This window comes from Pteronotus mesoamericanus, unplaced genomic scaffold (assembly GCF_021234165.1).
Source record: "Pteronotus mesoamericanus isolate MK-2021 breed Mesoamerican mustached bat unplaced genomic scaffold, CSHL_Meso_final contig_20, whole genome shotgun sequence".
Lineage (NCBI taxonomy): Eukaryota > Metazoa > Chordata > Mammalia > Chiroptera > Mormoopidae > Pteronotus > Pteronotus mesoamericanus.
In genome coordinates this window covers 100,536,082-100,563,840 of record NW_026555085.1, presented here as the reverse complement: position 1 = coordinate 100,563,840, position 27,759 = coordinate 100,536,082, and the positions used below count along the sequence as shown (strand labels likewise).

At 51.2% G+C, this 27,759-nt stretch overlaps 1 protein-coding gene across 1 annotated transcript in view; it reads right to left on the bottom strand.

Moving 5' to 3' along the window:
• FNDC1 (fibronectin type III domain containing 1) overlaps positions 1–26,230 on the bottom strand; it is a 77,815-nt gene extending 51,585 nt beyond the window's left edge. The window contains exons 1-4 of the mRNA XM_054570180.1: positions 25,928–26,230; positions 4,466–4,660; positions 2,159–2,245; positions 1,663–1,731 (exon numbers count right to left, since the gene is read on the bottom strand). Of these exons, the coding sequence (XP_054426155.1) occupies positions 1,663–1,731; positions 2,159–2,245; positions 4,466–4,660; positions 25,928–26,036 (460 nt within the window). The 5' untranslated portion in view covers positions 26,037–26,230. The remainder of the gene's footprint in view (positions 1–1,662; positions 1,732–2,158; positions 2,246–4,465; positions 4,661–25,927) is intronic.
• Positions 26,231–27,759: the final 1,529 nt, after the last annotated feature.

Sequence of the window (27,759 nt, the reverse complement as noted above, 5' to 3'; positions counted from 1 at the left end):
CATATGCTGCAAACGGTCTCAGCTAGCAATTTCTCCCAGTATCTTTTTTTATCATAATGTATGACAAATGTGGTGTCATGTATTACAGCTGACTGCTCTTTGGCAACCAAGGCCTACAAAGGCCCCCGCAGAGAGAGATTAGATGCTTTCATGGTACATATAACCAACACCGAGCTGGAACATGATTGTTTCTGATCCCGACTCCCAGGGTTTTTTTAACACGTGCTTACTCAGAAAGGTCTCATGCACACATGTGCGCGCGCGCGCGCGCACGCACACACACACACCCCTTTCAATTAAAGAAGGCATACAGGATTAATTACTTAAGGAAAAGCAGGAAAATTACTTATTCTAAAACTATCTGTCATTCAAAAAAATTATCAGGATGATTATCAAAATGAAATAGTCCTTTAAAGTACAAAATATAAGATTCAAATGCAAGGGCCAGTACCTCTGTCAGTAAAAGGTTTATACGTCTTTGTGAATGTCTACGTGTGTGTCCTGAGGAATAGACAACCCCTGAAGCAAACCTCTCGTCCGATGTCGCACACTACCTGGGTGTGCTACCTCCTCAACTCTTGCCGTCTCCCAAGGTTTGCTCCTAGCCTTCTGCGAGTCCCTCGTAGTTCTCACCCTCTCATGCGCTCTCTCTACTTCAGCTCTCACTTGGCAGCATGGCTGCTAAATCCACGTCTGCCAGGGCTTCGCCCTTCCACCTTTCCTTCTCTTATCTCCAATCGCCAACAGACACGTCCATCACCACACCCCGTGGTCACCTACGTCCAACATAACTGAACGAGAACACACCACATGTCCTCCAAAGCCAGTTTCCTTTTCTAATGGTTTTGTTCTTCCATCCTTTTTCATATAAAAGGACTCTGAATGCTGCCTACACCCATCAAATCTGATCTGAGCAGATTAGAGTCATTGGTTTCAACATACTCACCTTCCTCTCAACAATAACACAAGATTGATGTATTTAAAAGCATGGTTCATGAAAATAAAACACAGCTCTTCTCCCATTGTCTTGGAATAGCAGCCAGCACAGTCTAAAATAACTGCATTCATTTTGCATTATTTTTTCATCATTAATTAAGTACATTCAAGGAACACACAGAAATGTCAACATTTCTCTCAACAAGTAAAACAACATGATCAGACAACATCAACATCCAAATGATAAAACACACATATATACAAATATGGAGCAGAGATGGAAGGCAGATTATCTAACATATCACCAAATACCCCGTGGTTTTAAGGAAAGAAAGACTTGATGCAGCATATTAGCCAATAAAAGCCCCCGTTTGGCGGGCCCCACTTGTTTATGCCATCCACAGGTGAAAGAGCCGCCAATGTCCGCATCGGGCCAGGACTCCATCTCAGCCGCCATATTTGCCTGTTCACAGCACAACACAATCCCCAGATGTAGACGAGACACTTCCCGGCCCCAGAACGCGAGAGAACAGTGAGGAGTGAGCAACACTGGCTGCAGTCCAGTCCACCAGGTGCATAGCAGATTGACCGACACTGGATGGCATGTGTGTTAGTTTAGCGATGGGAACTGAATGAAGGTTGGTGAGCATATGGGTGTAACAGAAGCACAGCTCTCTTGCGAGATGGTGCTTTAATGAGGACATGAACCGAGTGAGCAAATAGTACCTGTGACGGTTTCATTAAATGGTCCTGGACCCTTAATGGGAAAACCATCAATCTTGATCCATTCACCTCCTAAATTAGGAAAATGCAACCTGGTAGTTAGAAATGAGGACCAGAGGATTTTCCACATTTCAGAGCATCCCTAACATATCACTAAGTGGTCTTTTCAACAAGCTGCAAAGGGATCAGCTCAGGCCACGGTAGTGACTCAGCACTAAGCTGGATGGACAACACATCTTTTTAGTCTCTTGCACATGGCTTACTCTAGCGAGCACTCCAGAATTAAAGACAGAACGCTAACACCCTATAGTCAATGACTTTAAAAGCAGAGCTAAATCTCTCCTAGTTTTCAGTCTCTTAGCTTCCTCTACAAGTCTGAACATTTTTGTTCAGAAACTCCTTACTGATTCTAAACTTGTAGGGACCAGAGAAAGCGAGGAGGATGTTTCTCACGATCTAAGGGACAAAAGCACAGCCTCCGATTCTAGGTGAGACTTACCGGGCAGGCTCTCAGCTCTGTAAACGGGGCGGCTCACTCCGCTGGGGTTTTCTGCGGTAACCAGCACAAAGTACACTACCCCCGGCTCTGAAACATACGGTTCACATCAAGCCACCATGTCACATGTCCAAGAACGACAGTTTGATTTGTGTCTTCCTTGCACCAGTTACAACCAAACATAACAATTTGAATTAAATGACAAATCTAACTATAGCTTTCTCTCTCTCTTTTTTTAATCAAAATGCTAACATTCCTCTCCTGCAACTGAAATACATCTGACCAAAGGACACAAAATTTACTTGGAACAAAGTACATGGATTCATCAGCAGTCAACAAAAAAGCTTTTAAGCTTTTTCATGTGAAACCAGTGTAGGAAATAGGAACGCCCTGTCCACTAAATAAATGTTTTAACCTGCAGTGTCCCTGACTACAGATAATATTTCCCCAGGAAAGGCCCAAATGGAAATCTTCAAAAACCATTAGAAAATGTAACACTTCGTGAAATGTCCTTCTCACAATAAAATGCTCCCTTTACTATGTGTGCGTGTTGTCTTTGACTATTCAACAAATACCTAGAAAAGTATTCCCTGAAATCTTGGAAAACACTAATCTTGCAATGTAACTGGGCTTCCCTTTCGAACTTGAATCTCGGGGTCAAGGTCAAACAGCAGTGGCCTCTTTGGCTGAGCTCCCAAAGCTGCTGGGACACGAAAGGAAACCAAGGCACCAGGCTAGGGCAGGAGCGCACCCTGAACTTGCCGCTTTGAAAAGCAAAGCTCCAGCGGTGCTGGTTTCCCTCAAAATGAATTATTGTCGTAAGAAAGGTGAGTGAAGGCGCCAGTCCCTTGAAGAGAGGAGAGCGGGCAGGCGTTGAGGGGAGATGCTCGGAGGGCCTGGAGGTAGTTCTGCCGGAGGCAATGCTGGTGCGCACATCCCGCACAGCGAAGAGCTCCTGCCCCAACACCAGTTCTCCAGCCAGAGGCCCAGGCACCCGGGGACAAGGCCAGTCCCGTCCGCAACACCTGCTGTGCTCAGCACGGGTGTGGCTTCTGTCTGTCTACGGCAGGGCCTGGTGGCATTGAGGGTTTGGCACGACCTGCCGGCCCAACTGGGAAATGCTTCAGGTTTGGACGGAAGGCAAAACTATGCTTTGCCAGGTACTTTCTCTCATCCTTCTGGGCTTATTTGTGTTTCAGAGAAATTTAATCCACATGTCTCTGATTCCCGTCAACTCATCAGAGTTGCCTGGGAGACACGGCTTTTTAGTGAGTTCTCAGTCCCTCTTTTTGCATGTTTTTCTTCTCTGCAGCTCCCCTAACAGCCTGAGCGTTGAGCAAGGGAATGGGACCCTTCCTAGGTCTTTGGTCCAACAGCACTGCCCTTTAACCCTGCAGCTGAACCCTGTGGGGCCACAGGGATGTGAAGGAGATTCAGAGAAATGTGGGTTTAGCTGGATCCAGGAGGAAGGGAACCTGTCCCCTCTGTCCCTGGTCTGCACCTTCTGCCCTGACGCCCAGGACACCTGGTGTGTTAGCTCAGAGACGGGGAAGGAAGCTGGGGGGGATTGTGGCCAGGAAGCTGAGCGGCGCTGAGGATGCGGACCCACCGCAGGAAGGCGGCGGGGCGTTTGCCGGGGCCAGGAGGCCTGAGGCCGCGCCCGCTGATGCTGTTACTTCCAATGAGCCCCGTGAGGCGGGACCAGGAGGTGAGTGGAGAGTAAGCAGTTTCCGGGATCTAAGTGGCGAAGACAGGGCACCCCGGGAGCTGATCCAAAGCCTAAGTCGGCTCAAAACCTTCTATACCTGCTCTTATAAGACAATATACCTGGGCAAAATTTAAAATACTCCAGACTTCCAGAGTGAAACCGCATGGGGAGAAATGTTTCGTTTTTGGATGGGACATGGCTGAGCATCCGCACACTCGCACCTTTACAGGGACACGCTGCTTGAGTAATCCCTAATGGTAAAGTGGTTCGCCAACGAGAAATCTCCAGATTGGACTACAGAGTTGCCCAGTAGTCAAGTTTCCACGAGACCAAAAAGCACATTCAGAAACTAAAAGTGGTTTCTGACATCAGTTTGGAGAGAGATCCAGGAACAGTGGAGTTCAAGTGTGGGACGGGGACAGCCCACTGGCAGGGCGAAGGCCAGGAAGCCAAAGATTCGTGACCGTGGTGGCTTCCCGTTCCCAAGCAACCATGGGAGCCTGGACACACTGTGTCTCACAAACAGTCACACCCTAAGAATGGGACGGAAAACATAGGGCACAGTTAGTTCCTACTGCGAACAAGACCCACGTGTCACTTACCCACATCCTCAATAAGGTAGGATTGAATCTCCGCATTCACTTTGATGTATTTAAGACTTTTCAGTGACTTCCCGTAGGCAATGTTGTAATACTCCACGGGTCTACTGGTAGCATCTTTGGGTGCGTCCCACGCGACTTTCAGGCCCGTTTTAGTGGACAGCAGCTTCACATGCCTCGGCTTCAGTGGGTGGTCAGCTAAGCAAATAGCGCGACTATCAACTTATGGGAATGGCAGATTGGGGTAAACGGACTCTTTTTCCAGTGTTCTCTGACATTGTTAGCAAACAAGCAAACGGCTTCTAATCTGTCTGATCCTGCGGGCTTTAAGCGCAGTCGTGTGTGGACATCGTTACAGTATGACAGCAAAACAAACACACCAAACCCACAAGCTTTCGTGTCCTTTGCATAACTGTGGGTGGTCAATTTAAACCCAAAGTGAAACAAATCAAAATAAACTCTAGGCTTTCTCTGGCTTGATTATGTTGCCTTGCTAGTGCAAGAATAACGAATTAGTAATTTGACCTATTCTCCGGAGGCAGTCATATATTAAATAAGTTCTTAGTATTTTGCATGATACTGTTAGACAATCTTGAGATTACCTCTGGGAAGAATAACATACAACCCTCATGATCAGGAAGAATATCCATTGTATCCAAAATGAGCTAGCAAAAGTATTCGCTTCCACAAAGACAACAAACCAGAATCATCCACACCTTAAAAGGCAGGCAAACCTCTGGTTTTATCTCCATGTAGCTAATTTATATGTTTTCCTATTGTGTCACAGAAAAAGAAAAACAAGTTATTAAGAAGCACAATTACACTTTTATCTCCAGTTATGAGGTTCTAAAAAGAATTCTTAATTTTCAAAAATAACCAAAATGAAATATAACTTGTAACTGATATTACAATGTAACATGATATAAACATATGCGAAATATTCACACAGAAGTCAAATGTGGGGCAAACTGGGATCTGAAACTCATTATTCAACGACACAAGGCATTCTCGGGGGTGGGAGAGAGTAAAAAAAAACAAAAAAACAAACCCAGAACCCTTTAAACTTGATAACAGTAAGAAAAATGAGTTTGGACACTGTGGCAGAAGACAGGGAAGGGAGAGCATTTCAGGATAACACACAGTTTGGTTAGTACGTGGCCTCAGTCCCAAACGGGAATTCTTCACAGAATAAGTACGACTGAGCCTAACATACATCTCTGATTCTTCCCCAAACTGCCCGACTGCTTCTGGAATAAAACAATTAAAAACAGAGAGAACTTCACTGACCCTGCTGGAGAAACCCAAAGAACTGGGGAAAAAAATAAAATAAAAGGATGAAAACGAAGATTTCAAAGCATGAGGGATAGATAGTCCATTTTGGAGACAAAAGCGCGATGTCAGGCTGGGGCGTGGAAGGAAGCCCACAAAGCGCTCCCTCCCCAGGGTCCGAGCCGAGGTCCCGCAGGCCGTGGTGGGAGAGGTCACAGGCAAGGAAGCCCATAGCCGGTGGGCATTTGGTTAAGGGGACTGCGAGGACAGCACCCTCGTGGGTTCCTGGCACGTGCGCTGGGCAGTGGTGGCTGCTCTGCAGTGGCTCTCCTTCCCCCCCCCGACCCCAGCCCCGTGAGAAACACCACGGCTTTCCTTGTCTGAGGGCTGTGGTTCCCCTTCCCCAGCTCCCTTTGTTTCCCACAAGGCTTCACTACAAAAATCTCCCCTCCCTCCCTGCCACCTGTTGCTCACTTTTTCTGTCACAATCCCTATTCCCCACACGGCAGAGATCGTCCTGGGCGTCCGATGTCCCACACCAGCCCACGGGGAGTGGCGCCAAAGCCAAGCCTCAGAAACCGCAGGGGAATCTCACAGCAGGCGGTTCTCAGGAAGGAGATGAATGGATGGGTGCGTGAATGATGCTCTTCTTCGCGGTCCCATTCCTCATCTCCCTCAGAAAGGGCGGCCCTGGGCACAGGCTGCCAGTGAGGTCCATGAACCCCCACCACCCTCATGTTTCCCACGGGGCGCTTGCGATTCAATCGGTGCCCAACGGCCCGGGCCTGAAAACCATTCCCAGTCATTTCTGACACCGGGAGAGAACATCTGATAAATACACTCAGTGTGCATCTACCTGAATGCTTTGCATCTACCCTTGGACACAACAAACAGTGATTTCTAACCCGCACGAGAACCCACTCAAATGGCCACATCAGCCCAGCGTAAAGAGAGACACCCAAGACCCTCAGGAGCTGCAGTGAGAGGGACAATGAAAAGAAGGACAAGAAGCAGATGTGGTCGGGTTGCCAAAACCTAATGACTGTCAGTTCACTCGGCTTCCCCCTCAGATCTCCGCATGTGTCCATGCAAGGGTTTGTTTGTTCTCTTGCCAGTGATCCAGTACCGTCAAGCCACATCTCAACGCACTGTGAGCCCGCGCCAGCATGTGTACATTGTTAAAAAAAGTCAGATGTGTAAACTACTCTGTGGAAATGGTCGAGTAGAGTGGACAGGAAAAGGGGTCTTACTGAGGGTCCAAACCCTGCCCTCCACTTCTGGGAGCGCTTAGCCTTACACGGCAGAAGGGGACACACGCCCCCTGGAGGCGTGGCCGACTTCCTCCACGGTGCGGGGAGGGGAGAGATCTGGGGTGGAGGGGGTGGCGGCACTGCCCAGAGCCACGCAGCTGCACCTGAAGACTCTGTCCCTGCTCCTGAAAGGCAGGTGACCATGCTCACTGAAAATTAATTAATCCAGGAAGCCATGGCTATCCTAAAACAAACTGCAAAACCTCCACCATTATGGCAGCCATTTCCTCCCCCCGACTCCCCCACCCTCCTGCACGATTTTCCTCTGGGCGGGGGGTGCCCCCGCCCTGCACAGGGTCCGGTCCCTTGTGCCCGGGGTCCTCGCTGCACTCCTCTCAGGGGGACGTGGAGTAAGCGCCTGAAGTGCTCTCTCAGGGAGATCTGCATTGTGACGACAAAACCTTACACAGAGGAATGACTTTCCAATAGTGGCACTTCCAGCTTTACAGATTTACCGAATGAAGGTCAATTTTGAACACAAACGCCTTTGGGGGACGTTGAAATCATACCTTCAAGGTGACTTTAGGGTCAATCTCCTTGTAAGATCGGTTCTGACTTTAAGGTTCTCTAAAGGCCTTAGGCCAATACACCCCCACCCCGTCTTCTACCTTCCCCCCAACACATGCAAGCTGGGGCTTAGGAAGGAGACACCATCATCCCCTGTGTGCCTGCTGACTGCGGTGTTTTGGGTTGATGTCAGTTGGGTGTTTCCTAGTGCACGTTGTCCGTACCTCTCTCAGGAAGAACTGGACGAGGAGAGGATGGCTGGGTAAAAGGCACCTTTGTCGTCCAGCCTCGCCTGGACCCCCGTCCCCGTGCCTGGGCTCTGAGTGAATTCCTCCAACCGGCCTCCACCTAAGGAACCACCGATCCAGGCAGGCACAGGTCAGTGTGCATGAACTCGGATTAGAAGCTTATCTTGGGGTTGATCACATTGCGTAGGTCCCATGACTTCATGCCTTCAAAGTGAGTGAAGGCATAAGGAGCGTGGCATTGGTTCCAGGGTCTGAGGGCTGCATTCTGGGTTCCCTGCTACAGGACCCACATTCTGGGATCTGAAGATGAACTATGGCAAACAGTTCCTTACTTAGGTTTACGTGTTCTTAGAAACTCACTACAGAGCATCCTCTCTGCAGGCAAATGAAGGCCACCACCTTCTCTCATAGCGTTCAGCACTCTCATCTAACAAAGACAATACCGGGTACATTCGTCCAAGCTCATACCCTGTGAACAGCCTCTCTAAAGAGAAAAGAAGACACACCGAGGTGGACACGACAGGAGTTAGGTGGTCTAGTGCAGGGAACGTTGGGAGGTCGCTCACAGAGCGCGCACCACAGGGCAGGGCCGCGGCAGGCAGCGTTTTCACCTCCACGGGGTGCGAAACGAGGCGACGAGCTGCAGCTGCAGCCTAAGGGATTGTAGGTGAAGTAAAAAGAAACTCCTGTCTGTGTCCTTCCCATCTCTCCCTGTTCAAGGCTACCTTTGAATGGAGACAGATGCTGAGGTGCACCAGACGGAAGAAGGAAACCAACGAGTCTGCTATGACCGAAGCCATTCCATATCACGACAAAGCCGTTTCTGTACTTCATACCAGTGACCTTTATCCAGAATCAAGAATATTTTGCCAGGTGCTGAGTAGTAAAATGATATTCTGGTGACCTTTCAGATACCTGGCAGCTGCCAGGCTACTCAGCTCTGTGCCATCGGTCCCATGAGACCCCCCTCCGGTCTGTCCTGGAATGGGACACTCGGGCACAGTCAGCTCATAGAGTTTTCACTTGGACCGAGCTCCAAACTCCAGGTCTTACCCAAGCGGGTCAGTTTGGTTCAAGGGACTAAGTATGAGTCTGCGTCTGCTCCGGGCTGGAAACGAAGATGCCAATGGCTCTATAATGTCTGTCTTTGGAGGGTCTTTGTCTTCTGCAGAGTGGCCTCAGGGGATTCTCCAGGGTAACAACCACCGTCAGAAGCCTGAACCCAGAGCCAGGGCCCCAGGCCAGCCTGGCTGACCAATGCCTTCACGGCCCATTCACCGCGGTAGCCAGGGGTGCAGTACCTCCCCTGCCCCTCCCTCATCTTCCCACTCTGGCATCTCTCTTGGCACCTGGTATGACCACACACCCCATACTCACCTAAAATGTCGATGGATTCAAGAAAAATATGTTAGGAGGATTTAGACTAATGAGGTCAACCATCAGTCTCCAGCTAAAACACCTCCAAGCACCAGGCTGTTCCCTGATGCCTCTGGGCGTGACCATCAACCTGAGGTCAAGGTGCGGCTTCCCTTCAGAGTGAGGATCAGGACCACCCGCCCTGCCTTCCGGAGCCCCCTCATCCCGGCACTAATCACTGACCCGCCGAGTACTCTCCTGGGGTTATGGGTGGGGACTTTCCTCCCCACCCCTGGTTTCCAAAAGGCTCTGAAATGAGCAAGACTCATTATTTAGCCAACGCCAAAGCCAAGTTGACCTCTAGTCTGGGTTGACCTCTAGGCCCTTCCTGGTCTGTCCTAGTCTAATCCCAAACTTGGCCCTGCTCACGCCACCCGCAGCAGCCCACCAGAGTCTCGGCAAGGCGATGAAACGGCAGCACAGAGACAGCCTGATAACCCAATTCCAGCCACATAAAAGTGTTCCGATGTCAGTAGCAGTCCCTCCCTTCACAAAATTCCCAGAGAAAATTGAAGTCCAAGAGTGAGGACTTCTTGGTCCCATGGCTTAATTTCAATCTTAAGAAATGAAAATCCATGTTTCTTTCCCCTGAAACTGATTCTGTTTCGCCTCAGCCAGAGTAGACCCACTGATGGGCCCTCTGGGCTCAGCACGCCCTCAGCAAGTGCGGCCTCCGCTGCCATTCGCTGGGAGTGGTGTAGACCCCTCAGGATTCCCCGAAGCAAAAAGAGTCGAATCCAGTCTCCCACTGGCCTTGGTTCTCACAGCCCCCAGATGCAAAAGTCTCCATGAGGCAGTGAATGTGAAACAAGCTGTGTAGAGACACGTACTCGCTTTGTCTGCCTGGTGAAGCCTGGCTTGAGGCATCCCCAGGGCTGGCTCAACCCCTGACCTTCCCCACATGCAGCTCCACAAACCGAGGGATTCTGGAATTTAAATTCCCGTATTTTGCTGTGTATAATGACCTTCCGTGCATAATGTGCACCCACATTTTTCACCCAAAACTTTTGGGAAAAAAATCTCTCATTTTTATTTTTTAATTTAATTTTTTACTTATATTTAGAAACAAAACCAATTATCATATTCCAGGGCATTATTTTGCATATGGATCTTGTTATTGCTTTCTAGAGTTGTACTTTTAACGCATAAGCATAAATAAAAGAATTGAAAACATTTATATAGATAGGGAATTAGTACTGCCCATGTATAATGCGCATCCTTATTTTTCCCTCAAAAATTTGGGCAAAACCATGTGCATTATACATGGCGAAATACGGTAGTCAAGTTGGGTTTTTGCTATTTGCAGTCAGTCCCTGATGGACAAAGAGACTATTAATCAAGACCTTCTATGAAGGTCAAAAATAACTCTTTGAAGCAACCAATACGTTTGGTCACAAAAAGCTGCCAGCGCAGACACACCCAAAGACATTAAGGCACATACCAGCCAGGGATGGCTGCCAATCCGCGCTGCGCGCCCGCGCGGCCCGGCCTGGCCATCGGCGCAAGGAGAAAGAGAGGGCAGCCTTGGGTAAGGAGAAAACCCTCAAAGGAATGATAAGAGCTTTTGAAATAAGCTAGACCCTTAAAACCCCAAAAATGCAAAAATTTCTTAAGTGTACCAAGATTGCTCTTAAACGCAACAAACGCTCATGTTTATGTAAGTCTCCCTGCTTCATCTTTGTTTGAAATGCAAGTTTTACTTTCCACTGGAAACCGCCAAATACTTCCCAGACCCTGAAATGAAGAAAACACAGCTCTCAGCGAAACGATGAGTGTTCCACCAAAAATCCACCCCAGAAGCCAGAAGGATTAGCATGTGCTAAGCCTGTGGTACTGCCCAGGGACAGGGATTGGCGTGATATGCAACTCCAAGACCACAATTCCAAGGAAAGGTGGGGAAATTCAGATCCTGTCCTTAAGACACCAGACAGCGCAGGAATATTCCAAAATGTAGAAACAGCCAGGTGGCTAGCAACATGTGGCAAAACACTGAAACAATTCAGTTTTAAATAATTTTTTAAACGATGCTGGGATCATATTTGTCAAATAATTATGACTCTTCTCCCACCCCCATCCCCCCAAAAAGCAGAGAAAGTAAGTAGTGGTTGTTTTGTAACCTTGTGAAATAAAAGAGATGCTAGTGAAATTTACAGATGGCTGATTGCTTTTCCCACCTGGAGGGAAGGCTGGGTTGAGCAGACACAAGCTGAGTGTTTAAATAATGGCCTGGCTCCTCTTCTGACCCTTCCCAGTACTCATGGGCTCAATAAAAGAGTTTTATACACTTGGCATGGTTCTCTAGGGGTAACAGTATAAAAAAACTGAAACCAAAATCTAGGTCTTTGGTGTCTTTAAACTTAAAAAACACTCCAGGGAGCTGAAAGAGCTTTGCAAACAAAACCCGTGACCCCGCCGCGGGGTGGCCACGCAGCACTGTCCCCCCATCCGAGAGGTACCAGCGAGCCAAGCATGTGTCCCAGCCCTGCAGAAGATCTGGCACAGCCAGGGTCCTCCAGATTTTTACCCCCAGCCACGTTCCTCAAAACCCAATTTCCCCACATCACGGTGGCTGACTGGATTCCATGCCACGCCCAAAGTATCCTGTCCTGGTTACCCGGTGAGGACATAAGCCAGTAGAGTAAGAAGCCAGAAGACTCCAAATGCCCAGCGCGGCTCTGTGTGGCTGGGCACCAGTCCCTCGCTGCCCTTGGCATTTCCTGATGAACACAGGGGCCAGCTGGGCCGCTGGGCCCAACGCGTCCTCATCCCCACTTCTGCTGCAGCCTCCGCCAAACCTGAGTCCCCCCCCCCCGGTGACCCCCGACCCCTCAGGCATTTTCCAGTATTTTGATAACAACTAAGCATCATTTATTCACACTCAAAGACCAAATCAGCACACATGCGTGCCTGTGTGTTTATAAGGGCACTAGATGGCCACTGAATACAATTGTGAATCACATTTTATCTCCACCAGCTCAAAGAAGCCAGATGGCAGAGCCATCCAAGTCTCAACCTGTTTAAGTGCAGTTTGCCTGGATCCTTTTCTAGTTTCTCCTCCATCTCTGGGCAAGTGTCCTCTACATGGAGAGTTTCAGGGGCCATGTGGCACAGAAAGAGGTGATCCTCCCATCTGGCTTCAGGAAACTGATCTCCCCACCCCCACCACTTGCTGCTCATCAGTGCAAGGTCACCACCAAGTACTCCAGCCGGCAAGTGAGAACTTGCCAAGGAGAGAGCCCCCTGCTGCCTGTACAGCGCTGCCTCTGTGGTGTCCCCTTCTCCCCAGGAGTTGGCCCCCAACCTCCCACCCAAGGCACCCTCAACACAACCACCATCCTGTGATGCTGGTCAACAAAGGCTCTCTCATTACCTGAAGGGTTCATGGCTCCTTATGGACAAAGTTTGCCTAGAATGTTCTAGAGTCTAGGTTGTTTGTTTATTTCCATTTGAGCAAAACAGGTGATGAGAGAAAGGCCAAATCTTTGTTAATATAGTTTATCTGACATTATTCCTTTTCATTATCTTCCTTCTTTCCTTCCCCCACCTCCTAATGTGGGAAAGATCTGCAAAGCAGAAACACCCAAAAATATACAGTAAAATGAAGGACCAACGAATTCTGTTTCAAATTAACAAGTGGCAAAAATAAAATTCTCAGGTCCAAAGGATATTCTTAAAATTAATCTTCCTTCTTCCTCAAGATGTTTTCTGAGATGATTAAAGTTAAGTTTTTAGTAGTCCCATTCAAGTTCAAGTTTCCTAACTAATTCTAACAGTTTAGCAGCTTGCATTGAATTCAGACACTGCCATGGTAGACTCTGCGGGTTAAGTACCCCAGCTCCTTCTTCCTTCCTTGTCTTCTTCTACAGTAGAATCTGGGATGTGAATATTCATGATCCTCAGACTCCCTTGCAGCTAGAGGTGGTCACACGATCAATTCTAGCCAATGACACATATGAGGAAGTTACTGCTGCTGCCACTACTGGGAAAGCATTATAAAGGGGTCAGAATCTGCTCTAAGATGCTTTTGGCCTTTTATATCTTCTACATTTCCCCCTGGGATGTCAGTACAATACCTAGAGATGCAGCAGCCAACTCAGAACATGAAGTAACAAGCCTGAGCATGATGGCCTGGCCTTGGATGGAGGAGCAGAAAAATGGAAAGGCCCTGAGTCCCTGGGTCTCTTCTCCTGGGTTTATTGGTGAGATAAGCAATTCCCTTCCATGTTTGGCCACTGTTATTCAGATATTATATATCTCAGCAGCTCAGTCCATCTTTACCTGGTGTCATCATTTCTGGATCCATAAAATCATCACCCTTTTTTTCTTGCTTTCTAAATGGAGCTGCTTTGTTTTAACTTTAATGTCTTCCTGTGTGTTCTCCCTAAGCAATCTACCCTGGGGATTTAACTTTGACAGTGTCAGTGCTTTCTTTGTCATACACCATGGACTTGAGTAAGCACGTCTGTCCAGACGAGGATGCAGCCAGAAATGAGAGCAAGCTCCCCCCGCAGAGCTGGCAGAATTTGATCATTAGGATTTAAGGTTTTAAAGCTGTTGGCCATTTTCCTCAGGAACCAGTGTAAGCAAAAGCTACTGTTCCAAAGAGAAAACAAGCATGATTCCCATCTAGGCCGTGAGCTTCCCAGAATGGTTTAGGGAAAGGAAGTTGGAGGAACTCCACAGATATAGTTATTTATAATAACAGGAAAACAAGGGACCCTAAAGAGAAAAGGCCGATGATGCAAAGGGAACGCAGGGCTCATGCCTGCTGTTGTCCAGCGTCTGGGGCCCTTCCAGGAACCAGTACTGTCCACGTTTTTGTGGGACCTTTTGCACATTCTTCAAATTCAATTCACAACCGAGAAATAGTTTCTTAAAGAATTACCATTGTTTGCCGGTCCAGCTTAAACTCAGCCTACATATAAACTGCTTGACATGCTTGCCACAAAAACTCCCTAAAAATTCATTCCTTTCCCAAAAATGTGAGAGTCATTGTCTAACTATGTTAAACACTTGGGCATTATTGTCACTAAAATCACCACTCATCTTGCTCAGAAAGCTCCCTGAGAAGTATCCTTGGAAGACCAGCCAAGCAAGCGTTAAGACAAGGTAGGTATGACACAGCGTGAATGAAAGAGACGTGACCGGAAGCCAGCCATCCCAGGGACCTAGTGACAACTCGGATTCCTAACAAATATCACCTTTTGAAATATTTCTGGTAATCGCTGCATGGTTATGAATCGACATTGGAAAATAATCTTTTAATGAAGAAGAAAAATGCATGACACACCTAATGCGCAGAGTTTGTTTTGCAGTAGGGCCATTTGTGGTAAAGAAGAAAATAGAGAGAGAGGTAAAAGAGAAGGCTGGACATTTGTTGTAACCTACTAAGTGCCAGCCATTTAGTTTCCGTCCACAACAGACACTGAGTACCCATGTCAGCTTCTGAGCCAGGCACTGGGGATCCGGAGGTGATTAAAAGGAGGTCCACATTGTCGTAGCTATTAGCTCTTGAATCTCCAAATGTGAGTACTGTGCTTTGGTATTCCACAAGTGGGGACTCTGAGTCTTAGCGAGTTGAGTGACTTGCCAAGAGCACACAGCTATTAAGGGACAGTAGTCAAACCCAGACCTCTCCAAAACCATAGACCATGCTTGCTCTTCCTACTATACTTTGTTGTCTCTCAGCTGTAACGATAACTAAAAGGAGTAAATGCAGACCTGGAGAAAAATCAGAATCACAGGTATAAAACCGAACATCAACAGTTGAAGGTGAGCGTGAGCTCACTGCACTGAACCAGTGCGTGCGAATGTCAAGAAGACTCCATATTGCCACATCCTCATCTCTTGGGCCTTGGCCTACTCTACATCCAAAAGGAACGGCGGGCTCCTCCTCCTAGAAGCACCTCTTCTCCTGTTCTCGCTCATCCCATGGTTCCCTGCCTTCCAGGACTCCCTGCTCCTTGTTTTCTCTTCCGGATCATCAGTCTCCTTCACCAGAACCCCAGACCTCCGAGGGCCCAGAGCCCAGCCTCGGGCCCCTCTCTCCCCGCATGTCTTCTCTCCCTGAGCCAGCACACCTGGTCCTGCGACTGCAAATGCCGTCCGCGTGCCGATGACTCCAGCCCCGGCGTTCCCTCAGAGCCCCAGTGTGCCAACCAACGGCCTCCTCGATGTCTCCAGGGGGACGCAGAGAGCAAAGGTGTCTGAGGCGTGGCTGGGGAGGAGGCATTCTAATCTGAAGTTCTGGTGAGAAAGAGGAGAATCAGGAGACAAGTCGCACCATGGAGGAGCAGAGGGGAGAGCTTTTCAGGAGAAGAGAAGGGCCAGCACCTTCGCATGAAGGCCAAGAGGAACCCATTTTTGCCCGCTTAGAATTAGGACAGTGTCCACCCCTCTCACCGCCCCCAAACAAAGCAGATATGCCACCGAATATCTGCTCTCTGCAAATATCAAATTTAATTAGGCTCTTTTCTACAGCTGCCCTCCAAGGATTCATGTAAAAATAAAATGTGAAAGAAAGCCATAAATCACTCAGCAAATGTTTGATACAGTAGGAGAAAGAAGGGCCACAGAAGAGGGATGTCACCAATGAAAACCCATTCAAGCCCTGGTCAAGTCCTGGCCAGGTAGCTCAGTTGGTTAGAGCATTGTCCTGATACACCAAGGTTGCAGGTTCAATCCCAGGTCAGGGCACATACAAGAATCAACCAATGATGCATAAATAAGTGGAACAACAAACTGATGATCCATTGTCTCTGTCTCTGTCTCTCTCTCTCTGGTCCCCTCTTCTCTCTGTAAATATATACGTGTGTGTATATGTATTTTTATATATAATTATATGTAATGTATAATTATATATCTAAATTAAATGTGTGTGTGTGTGTGTGTGTAAATTAAAAAAACAAACAATCAGAAATGACCAGCATGACTCCCAACCTGGGAGGTCAGCCAATCTCCCTCCTCACATGGCCAGAGCAGGTTTTGGATCCTCATCTTCCTCAATCTTGGGAAATATACTTGGGATTAGAATTTTAAAATCTTTATAGTTGAAAGAAAACTTGGGCAATCGAATCCAACCGACCCTCTTCGATCCACCTCCCAGCTGTAGTCTTCAATACTTTCCGTGACTAGACATTTCTATCCCGACTCCAACGTGCTTTCCCCACCCTCAAAGGTAACATCTAAACACCCACCAAGTGGGTAACACAGAGTTATTAAGACAAGCCACTCAATCACACACACAGCGGAAAGGCAGTGGCCGCCAACCTCCTGAGGGAAGCCTCCGCTGGCACACGCCAAGAAGAGGGAGGGTGTCAGCCACACACCGTCAGCTGTGTGCTGCTAACAGGAAACACCCTCAGGGACCAGGGGAATAGGGGAGGGAAGTCCTCCTCCAGCTCGGACGATCCGAAAGTGCGGCCCTGTGCGGCCCTGGAGGGGCACTGTCTTCCTCGGCTTGAACTCGAAGAGGACACGTGAGCCCTCTCTGTGGCCCTGGCCCAGAACGCTCCGACTGGCTTCCTGTGTGAAAACTGATCACACTCTCAGAGCCTCGGTGGACTTTGTGGACTCATCCCAGAGACCCCAAGTCAAAAAACCCTCACGTTCTATGAGAGAGGCACACATCTATCTGCTCAGGTGACAGCTTGCATCTCACCCCCCAGACCCTTCCGCCCAGGCATTAGAGCCCCGGTGGACTCCCAACGCAGCTGTGACATAAGGTCAGCCCGGGTCTCAGGAAGTTGAAGAGCTTAGTTTTCCCTGTCCCCCCTTTCTCTTCTCTTTGGCTGTGGTTTGTTTGGATTCTGAGAGTCAATAACCACAAGAAGATGCTTCAATTCTCCCAATCAATCAGAAAATAATAGAAGGAAATTGTTGGGTGGGGCAGAAAATGGTCTTTAACATGGAGCGGGGCCAGGACATCTGTTACAGCAGAAGAGAACGCGGTGGCTTCCCACAGCCTAAGAATGTCACAGAGAGCAGGCGTTCGGACGGAGAGCAGGCTGCCCCATCTCTTCCCTGAGAAATCTCGGCGAGAGAATAGAAGCTACAGAAAAGAAAGGCAGAAATTTTACTGAAAAGGAAAAAGAAACATGTAGGTTGAGTCAACATCAAAGTGTGCCCTCCAGGCAAAGTCCTCAGACAAATTTTGTGATTTCTCTTGCTGATCTTATACTTCTCTGTACATCAGTGTAAAAACATTCAGAACTGAACACTGTATCTGGCAAGGAGATGTTAATTACAACACAAGGACCCGATGATCCTATATGGCTACACTTACCACAGCCAAGGTCGTTTTTTATTGTCACACTGATCCCGACTTCTTTATTATTAAGTGTTTGTGAGCTGTGCCTCAGAGCCTAGCGCAGCCGCTTGCCCACAGAAGCTCCGAGTTAATTACTTAATTACTCACTTTATGAATGAAGGCTCTAGCCAGGCTCGAGCTACGGATTAAGCCCATGAATGTGCGGGGGACTTTGGCACTCTCGGGTGACAGTCCAGCACCCAAAATACCACAGTGACTCATGTCTTCTCACATCTCAATTGTGGCCCAGTGTTGGAAGCTCTGTGAATTCTTTCACCTACTCAAGAGGAATTGGGTTGATCAGCATTCCATGGGTTGTGGGTCGTATGGTGTCCCCCAGAAAGATGGGCTGCCTAGTACCTGGGAATGTGACTTGGAAATAGGACTTTTGGAGGTGTAATCGAGTTAAGATAGCATCATGCCTGATTAGGGTTGGCCTTAGTCCAGTATGGCCAGTACACTTAAAAGAAGACTCGGGGAGTCTTCATGTGGGGAGAATACCACGTGAGAACAGAGACAGAATGGAGTGACGTGTCCGCAAACCAAGCAGCATGCAGGATTGCTGGAAACCACCAGAAGCTGAGAAGAGACAGGGGAGGTTTCTTCTCCGGAGCCTTGAGGGAGACCATGATGCTGCCACACAGAGCTCAGATTTCCAACCTCCAGAATTATGACAGAAAGCGTGCCTGTTGTTTCAAACCACCCAGTTTGCAGACCTTGGCGGTGGCGGCCCCAGGAAGCTAGCGTGCTACGTAGATGCGATTCCTCGCTCCTGCCGCAGGCTGGACTTCCAACTCGAGCCTACACCCTTCAAAACTCATGTGCTCACCCCCCGGGGTTAGGGAGAGAGGGGCACAGGGGACTGTCCCACACTCGTCACCCCCACATAGCCTGCTGGTGTCACGTCAACCTACGTAAGTATATTCAATGCCCATCATATGTAATGAATACCAAAGAATGCGGATCCAATCATCCTTCAGATGTTTACGAAGCTTGTACTACCCACCGGAAGCTCGGTGGGCACTGAGGAGACCTCAGTGAACGAAGCCCACAAGATGCCCTGCCCTCGTGGAGGTTCCACTTCAGTGGAGGAAGGCGGCCGTTGTCAGGGGCAACTGAACTCTCAGGTGTGATCAAGGAAGCCAGAATAAGAAGAGCCAGGGAAGGAACAGGGCGACACTGTTAAATGAGAAGATGACGGTGCATGAAGCCCCTGAAGACAGTGAGGGGCCAACCCACAGATAAAGGTTTAAGGAGAGCAGTTCAGGCAAAGGAACAGTGGGCGCAGAGGCCCTGGGGCTGGGCGGCATCTACCACGTTGGAGACCCAGCAAGGAGGCCGGGGGCTGGAGCTGAGAGCGGTGCCGAAGACGACCACGGGCTGCCCTGAAAATCTGTTAGGACTTCGGCTTGTATCTGAGAGGGATGGGGAGCTTCTGGAAGGTTCTGTGACTTTGTGCGTGATGAGAACCCCCCTGGCTACTGTTTTGAGAACGGAGTGAAGGGGTGAGGGCAGAAGCGGGGAGACCGGTGAGGAGGGCCCGGCAATAACCCGGGGAGGTGGCTCGGGCCTGGGCAGGAGCAGGACTTCCCTGCCGTGCCAAGTCGTCCGTGGTGTGACACCCTCGCGCACACAAAATGCCGGGCAAGCTAACTGTCGTGACCTCAAGCAGAGGGGGCAAAAGTAAGTACTCTTTAAAAATAGGCTGTTGCCAATCTCTAAAGGTCACACATTGTACAATTATATTTACATGACATTCTTGAAGTGACAGAACCACAGAGACGGAGAACACGGTGGCCGTTGCCAAGGGCTGAGGCGGAGCAGAAGGAGGAGGGGATGTGGTTGTTAGAGTAACACGGGACCCTCTGCTGGAAGGCTGTGTCTTGACTGTGGCGGTCACACAATCCACACAGAGGACAAAATGACACAGAAACACACACAATGGACGGCACAAGTGCCGGCGTCCTGACTGGGGCGCACGCCCCACTGCTGCTGGGAGCGCCGTTAGCTTTGGGAGAAACTGGTGGGGGGCACATGGAATCCCTGCGTTATTTCTTACAATTCCATGTGAATCTCCAACCACGTCAAGATAAAAACTTTTAAAACCATTTAAAAAACAGCCTTTGACGACTATTGGGAAGTTAAAAGCCCTGAGCCCTCTGGTTGGCAGAAGAGCGCGCCACAGTGGGCGCCGGACAAGCGGCCCCTTCACGTTCTCGGCAACTGAACCGCAGCGAACACAGTAAACCGCCGGCTTCTGTGAAAGGCACGCGCCCACTTCCCACGTCCACGTGGGGGCATCCGTGGACGACCCATGGCTGCACGTGGCTGGGCCGGACAGGCTGAACACATTTTATAAAACACGTGAGGTTGAGGCGGCGCTGCCCTCACGCAACCGTGCCACGAGGCAGCTCCCTTCTGTCACTCCAGACGACCCGCCTGCCGTCACCAGCAGCGCCGGCCGGGTCCTCCAGGGCGCAGCTCACAGAGGCCGGCCTGCCGCACTGCCCAGCCCTCGCCGGGAGAAGGCCGCTCCTCCTGCGCTCCTGGGGACCACACCGGACCACCCGGGGTCCCTGGCCCCTTCCATCCCGCCCAGCCCTGGGGTTACGGTGGCAGGTGACTGTCAGTGGGATTTCATCTCCGGACTAACCTGGCGTCATCTCCAATTAGGAGCCACGATACAACCCCGGTCACACTGTTGACCAGGATGCCAACTAGTTCGAGGCGTGCAGGGGACCCCCTGCCCCCTCTCCTTCCAGGAGCAGCGTGGCTCGCCCCAGTCTGGTCTGTGGCTCTGACCAGGCGTCTGTCCGTGACAAAGTGGCTCCTGAACCCTGAAATGAGTTGATTTTTAGGTGGCCTTCAGAGTGGAGCGTCACTACCTAGACTCTAAAATATCTACATAAATGACAGCCACCTGTTTCCTCTTTGATCCAAGTGACTTACCACTCGGAGGTTCAGTGACTCCTACACTTACTCGCGCGGAGATTTTCCCCTCAGAAACCACACTGAGCCCTATCCACAGGCCCCAGCGCCTTTTGCTGAACCGCTGGGTCCTCCTGAATTGTGCAGTCGGCCAGTCCCCCCACACGTGAGCGTGGGGCTCGGCGCCCCGGCGCCCATTCCAACACGGGACTTTGCTAGAACCTAGCAGCCATTTCAGACAGGACCGACAGTAGAGACAGTCAGCTTGGTCGATATTGTAATGAAGAAACCCCAGCCCTCACCGATCCCAAATAAACAAGCAAACGTAAAAGACCCCCAAGCGCAAGGAACGGAGGCATCGTCTGCCCCCGCCCCCGGCCTGACTCCAGCGCGGCCTCCACTGCACGGCCCACGCAACCTCCCGCCAACCCCATGACGTGTCACGTGGTGGACACTCCTCCAGGGACCACGGCTGCTTTGGATTGTGCTCGAACTCCAGGACCTTCCTGCCCTGGCTGCTGCTGACCCCCCCCCAGCCCCAACGCCACTGCTGCCCCCAGGGCCACCCTGCAGGGGCCGCCCAGAACGCTCATGTTTCCTCAAACACGGGGCGCGGCTTCTGGCCTCTGTGCCTGCCCGCGTGCAGCAGGGTCTGTTCCTCCGCCCGCAACGTCCTCCCTTGCCTTCCATCAAGGTCCAGCCCAAATACGGTTGTCGCGGACCGTCCAGTCTGATCCCCGCCCTCCCCGGGGCTGTCCTAACCTGGGCCACACTGTCCATAGCCCCTTCCCCGCCCTCCACCCCTGATTTAAATGGGCTGCTGGGAACACCCTTGACTCTGAGGAGCCTCCTGGTTAAAATGCAAGGCTGACAGGCTCAGAGTTGTGAATTCCATCCTGAGAGCAACGTTCACCGAGAACCACAGTATGAAATGGTGAAAGGTTGACCTAACAAACTGCGCCCGGGGCAGTGCTCAAGGGCAAGTTGTCCCCGGACCCACTAAGCGAAGGGCACTTCCCCCAGTGAGGATCTTGCTTATATCCAAATACCAAACATACTTTATAACAGGGAACAGGGTTGACAGTCAAACCCTACTCGAGATGAACAGGCTTCCAGGTGCGATACAACCGCGCAGGCAGCCAGCAGCGACGGGAGGGGCATGCAGAGTGAGAAGGGGGCCCTGAGCGAGTCCGAAATGGCGGCGCCCCGCACCCCAACCTCAGGACGGAGAACGAGGAAAGACAGACAGCACCCAAAGCGAGGGGAGGCGACGGGAGCCAGGGGTGTCTGCAGGGGGAGCTGGGGTTCGGGTCCAGAACACTGGGGTCCAAGGCCTGAGGCGGCCCCATGCCAGGCAGCTGACAACCCCAGCAACCTCTCCGAACCGAGAATGTTACCAACGTCACAAGGTCGCTGTGAAAGTTACGTGAAATGACATGCAGGGACAAGGGTGAGCTCTGCGGCGCTTTTAACTGCTGGTTGTTATTAAAGAGACATTAAAATACACCCCCAAGAACTCATAAAAATAAAAATGGAATTAAGTGGCTGGTACGTTCTAGATTGTGATGATGCTGTAGTTTAATCACTCTCTCCCCACACAAGGGCCACAGCAGGGAAACGAGGCGGCGACGTGCACAGCTCTCCGGGGACTCCGCTGTGCTTGCAAAACTGCCTGGGAGTCCCCTCACTCTCCCTGGTACAAAAAAACCCCAAAACCCAAAAACAAACAAAAAACCCACTGAGGGTGGAAGAAGGGAGGGGGTACTTCGAGAGACCGATTAATCAAAAGTCACTCAAAACTGAGATCCAGTGCAAGGAGGCAGCTGCCACCCCTCGGTGTCCCTGGTCCCTCTGAGTCCCCCAGTTGTTGCAGCTTGGGCAGGACCTGCTAAGGCTGCTGACCCAGCTTTAGGTTTAGGCTTCGACTTCTTTCTCACCAACGGTCAGTTGAAAATTACTAACAAGTAGCAAAGTTGGAAAAAGAAAAAAAAAGACAAACACTAAAGGAAAACCAAAGCAGGTAACTGAACGTCCTAATGCTCTTAGCGCCGGGGGTCCCCGGGGCGGTGGCAGTGCGGCCAGAAGGCCAGGAGCGCCCTCTAAGGGCCATGGCGCGCATACACGGTCGCCTGCCAGGGTAGGAGCGGAAAAAGAAGGAACTGGGAGAAAAATCTCTCTTCCACGTGACATCACCTAATACGCAGTGGCACTAACATTCTGTATTCACAATTTCTAAGTCTTAACCATCTGTTCTATACCAGAGAATTTTCCTTAATTAAATAATAATAACACAATTCCCCCAAATTGAATTAATTCATATTCTTTCCAGGCAAGACAAGGATAACTTCTAGAAGGAAGAAAAAGAGGATGTTCGCTTATACACATAACCAATACCTCCCGAATTCCAAATGCTCTAGCACAAGTCTACTGCATTGGTAGGGGAAAGAGTGAAACAATATGCCTCCCCACCCCAGCTACACGGTTCTATCCTGACATAAACATTCTACAGGTTAACAAGGAAATACCTATTTATTCTTTTTTTTCTCCTTTATTTTTATACCTTTCAATGTCTCTATATTTTCTAACTAAAATAAAAGCTCCTGATGAGAGGTTTAATTGTAATTCAAGAAACTCCCAAATTCTATAAGGAACAATGAGAAGCCCAATCCTCCACTGGCAAAGCGTGATGGGGCTTCCCCCTGAAACCCACCTCACGCTGCGATAGCAGAATAATGGCCCCCCAAGATGTGCGTGTCCGAATCTCTGTAACCTGTGAATAGGCAACCTCCCTTAGCAAGAGGGGCTTTGCAGGGGCGGTTAAATTAAGGATCTGGAGATGGGGAGATTGTCCTGTGGGAAGGAGCCATCAGGAAGGTCAGAGCCAGAGAAGGTGATGTGTGCATAGAAGGGGAGACTGCTGATGGGGGTCGTGAGCGGGGGACAGGGGCACCCTTAGAAGCTGGAAAGGGTGAGGCTGGACTCTGCCCGAGAGCCGGCAGAAGAAACGCGACACCGACGTTAACCCCCTGGGGCCTGTTTCTCTCTTTGGACCTCGCGAACTGTAAGGCAATCAATTATATGGTTGTCAGCCACTAAGGCTGTGGTAATTTGTTACTCAGCAATAGGAAACTAAGACACTGATAATGCACTGCCACTGTCTGGTGGTCTTTCCAGGGGTGTGAAGGGTCTCTGCGCAATTCTGTGACCACCTTCCCTGCCACAGTAATGAACTGTATGCTCCGCTGATGAATCAAACAGCCCTTCCATGTGGGTGGGCTCTGATGCACCAAACGCAGGGAACAGGCGCAGTCACGCCCTCCTCGCGAAGAGGGCAGCGGCCGGATGGGCACACCACAGGGCCGGAGGCAGGCTGGGCCACAGCGGAGAGGCAGCGGCCCCTCCTCTTGGTCCACTGTTTTCAGAAAAATGTCTCCGTCATGGAGGGGCGGGGGCGGGGGGGGGCGGGGAGCATCGCTCGCTTATTTCTTTTCACATTTTAATGGACCCAGGTGAAGGGTTGCCCTGCGAATCACCTCTCTTTTAGGGAAAATCCTTCTGAGCTGTGGTGATCTGCTGCTATTCATGTGGCTTTTGGTGATTTCATTACAGAGACCCTGGCCCCAAGGGCGGGGAGGGGTGGCGCAGGGGAGGGTCTGACTGCCTCCGCTCGCTGGGCGCACGCGTGGATGTGGCCAGAGAAGGGGCTGCCGCCTGGCTGTCGAACCCGGACACAAACAGGAAGGCTTCTGGAGGGGCAGACGAAATGAGCTATGTGCCCCACGACCTCTTTCACGGCACGAGGAGCTCTCTGCAGGTTCCGTCTGGGTCTTCCTCCTAGTATTTCATTTAAATGCAGTAAATATCCATTTCAAAATGGGCTTCTCCTCCTCTGTCCATCTCTAGCCCGGTCACCGTCTCACGGTGCACACCCCGCCCATGCACTAGGGAGCCGCACCAGCAGGAGCCCCAGGGCCAGCAGGTCACAGCTCAGTGACGCAGGGGGCAGCAGGCCCGGGGGCGCCGCGAGCAACCCCGCGCCAGGCCAGCTGGAAGGGACCCGAGGCAGGTGGCCGTCGCAACTGACAGCAGTGGAGCTGCCACCACCGTGAAGCCAGTTTGGCTGCCCTTCCACTTCAGTCTGTTTTCTACAACAAAAACGCTTTCAACATTCAGGAAATTTTAATTCAGGGAAGAAAAAAAAAGCCATGGGTTGTATGTGGGGAAGTCGAAAGGCTTTAAAATAGTTTTATTCTTGTTAAATACTGTACAAAATGTTCAGTGACTGCTTTCCTAGAGATGGGTGACAGAGAGGAAAACAAAACCTACAACTAATACTGTCTTTTATGGGTAGGAAAAAGTGGCATTTGGCATCCAAGCGCTCGGTGTAAACCTGAAGCAAGCACTGTGCCTGAGGTACCCACCAAAAAAAAGGATCAGAAGGCAATGTGACCCCCAGTTTTCCCCTTTCCCTAGTAGTAGGAGGGCTACAGAGAGAGAGAAAAAAAATGGCCCTCATTGTAATTGCATCTGAATTTTTATAACCCAGCTGGGACAGAACGATACTGACAAAAATGTTGACTTCTTGGATTCCTGCAAACCGATGACATGAATAAAAGTCACACAATTTCTAGTGTGAAAATGCCTGTACAGGAAGTGGGAACAAGGGCCACCGAAGGCTTAGGGGTTAAAAAACCCCCCACAAACTTGCCTGGTACAAGAAATCTGACAACAGCACGCTGGCATTTTCTGAAAAGCGTCCCTCACATTTCAGCCCCCAAAGAAAACATCCATCCTGTCTCCAGCCTTAGCCTTCGAGGGAAGGGTGAGCTTCTCCCGAACTGACTCTCCAAATTCCCTGTCCCTCGGCTCAGGACAAATGTCATCGCGCAGCTCCTAGGTCCTCACCAAGATGAGCGGCGTCCACGTGAGTGCGACTGCCCTTGGGCGCCACGGTACCAACCTTTCCCCGCCGCCCCCGAAACAGTCCTACCCGTCTGCCACCTACAGTCATTGCCGCCTCGGGGCAGGTGAACCGAAGGGAATAAGGATGTCGCGGGGAAATTCTGGGCAAAGGGAAGCAGCACCCCACCCCGCCGCAGCGCCAAGAAGTCGCTTTTCTCCCCCACCCCACGGTGCCTGAATCTTCCTAGGAAGTTAGACGGCTCAAGTCTCCCGACCCCTGGGCGTTCGCCGTCAAAGTTGAAACTGAGGGCACTGAGGTCCCCAGGCGCCGACGGTGTCCCTGCTCCCTCCTCCGGCGCGCGGGGCTCCCAGCGCCCAGATTCTGCGTCCCCGGCCGCCCCTCGGCGCCCTGACCCGCGAGCGATGAGGACGCACAGGTTAGTGACACGACACGCAGCCAGCACAGAGCGGGGCGGCGGTCCCCGGAGCGACAGACGGGGTGGATGTGCATGGAGGTGGACAGAGAAGTGGTGAGGAGGCGCGGAGAGCGAGGCAGCCCAGCCCGGGCTGCGCGTACCTGAAGCCCCCGCCGCGGAGACGACGGGCAGCAGCGCTGCCAGGAGCAGCAGCGCCGCCCAGGGCAGCAGGCGCCACGCGCGCGGGGGCGCCCCGGCCTCGGGCGCCATCGGGACCCCGAGGTGCGCGGGGGGCTGGGCGGGGGCGAGGGGCTGGTCGGTGGGCGGTGGGCCGGAGTCGGGGAGCACTGAGGCGCCGCCGTCGGGTCCCCGCCGTCCGTGTAGGTGTGTGCGCCCTGCGCTGTGCCCGCCGCGCCCCAGCCCCGCGCTGATCTCTCCCGGCCCGCGTACCAGCCGCCGAGCTCCGCACTGAGGCCGCCCGCCACCGGCAGCGCCTTTTAGCCGCGTGCGGGCGCCCCCTGCCGGTGGCGGGACGTGGGGCGAAGGGGCGGCGAGGCGACGGGGGTGGCTGGGACCGTGGCCCGGGCTCAGGGTGCCGGATCGCCCCGGAGCTCCGCTTGGCATTTCTGAAAATTCGGTGATTGCTGTGTGGGACGAAGTGGCTGGGAAAGTTCCTCCCGCTGTCTGACCTCTCTCGTTTTCTGGCTCGGAAAATCGCCCCAGGCGTCCAGTCGCTGCCAAGCCCACAAATGCCCTGTGTCCCCTTAAATAAATACCTCTGGTCTCAACGTTGGGGACAGCGGCCAGGCCCCTCATCGGCATCTGCATTTCGCGGTCTTTCCTTCGGCTCACCCCGGCAGGCCTTCCCCATACCCCGTGCCCCCAGGAGAGGGGTTTACTGTGCTTAGACGCTGGGGCTCCTGCTGTCTCATCAGTGGAGCGCACCAACTAGGTCGAAAGGTAGCCACCCGTAACTAAGTAGCGAGGAGTCCCGGCCAAGGATTTCACTGGCCTTGCGTCCTCCGATTCCTATGACGCTAACACTGCTTAGAGTCCCCGTGTTCCGGAATCCCACCGTTTGCGGTCGGTTCCCGGCCTTGGAAGCCTCTGGCCCCTCCACCTGGACTGGAGCGCCCCTGGAGGCGACCGGCACGCCTGCGCCAGGAGGGCCCGCGTGCTCCTGTCTGCTGGCCCAGCGTGTCCTCCCAGACTTACCCGGCTGAAGCTGACAACCTAAAAGACCTGAGCAAATTTGCGTCATTCTGCAGCGAGGGAAAGATCGTTAAATAAACTAGATTGATGAAACAGAAATGCAGCATCTCTTTTCTGAAACAAAGCAACAAGCACATCCATGCCAGTAAGCCCTGGCTGGTGCTGATGCCTCGTGCCCAGCAAGAGTCCACAAAAGGCATGGCCCTACAGCCTTCTGTTCTAGAAAACCTTTCTCCTGGTTCTCAGAGGGGGTTCTTCTTCAATCACCTGGCAAGCTCAATGAGCATCGAGAGCCCTCGGAGTTTGCAAGGGTGCTAGTGTTTAAATACACTTTCTTCCATCACTCCCTTCTGTGTGCCCACGTGCCGCCTATGGAGCTCCGGCTTTTGTCTGCCCAGTACCCTCCCCACCCTGCTCTTCTTTCCAGAATAGTGGTCCCACCTCCTTACTCCCACCACATGGCTCTAGCATGCCTCCCAAACACTCTTTCCGCCCCTACCTCCCTGCAGTCGGTCCGAGGATCCCGGTGGGTCTGAGTCAGGATTTTTCCTGACTAGAGCTGGTGGGAATCCTCATCTTTCTCCTGTCAGTCCTGGGTGGTGATGGATGGTGGGTGCGGTAGGCCAAAAGAGGCCCCCCCAAAGGAGTTGTGTCCAAATCCCTGGAACCCATATATGGAGGGGGCGGGTCCTTGCGGATGTGATTAAGAATCTTGAGATGGGGAGATTATCCTGCATCTTCTGGCAGCTCTAAACGCCATCGCCTACATCCTTCTAAGGAA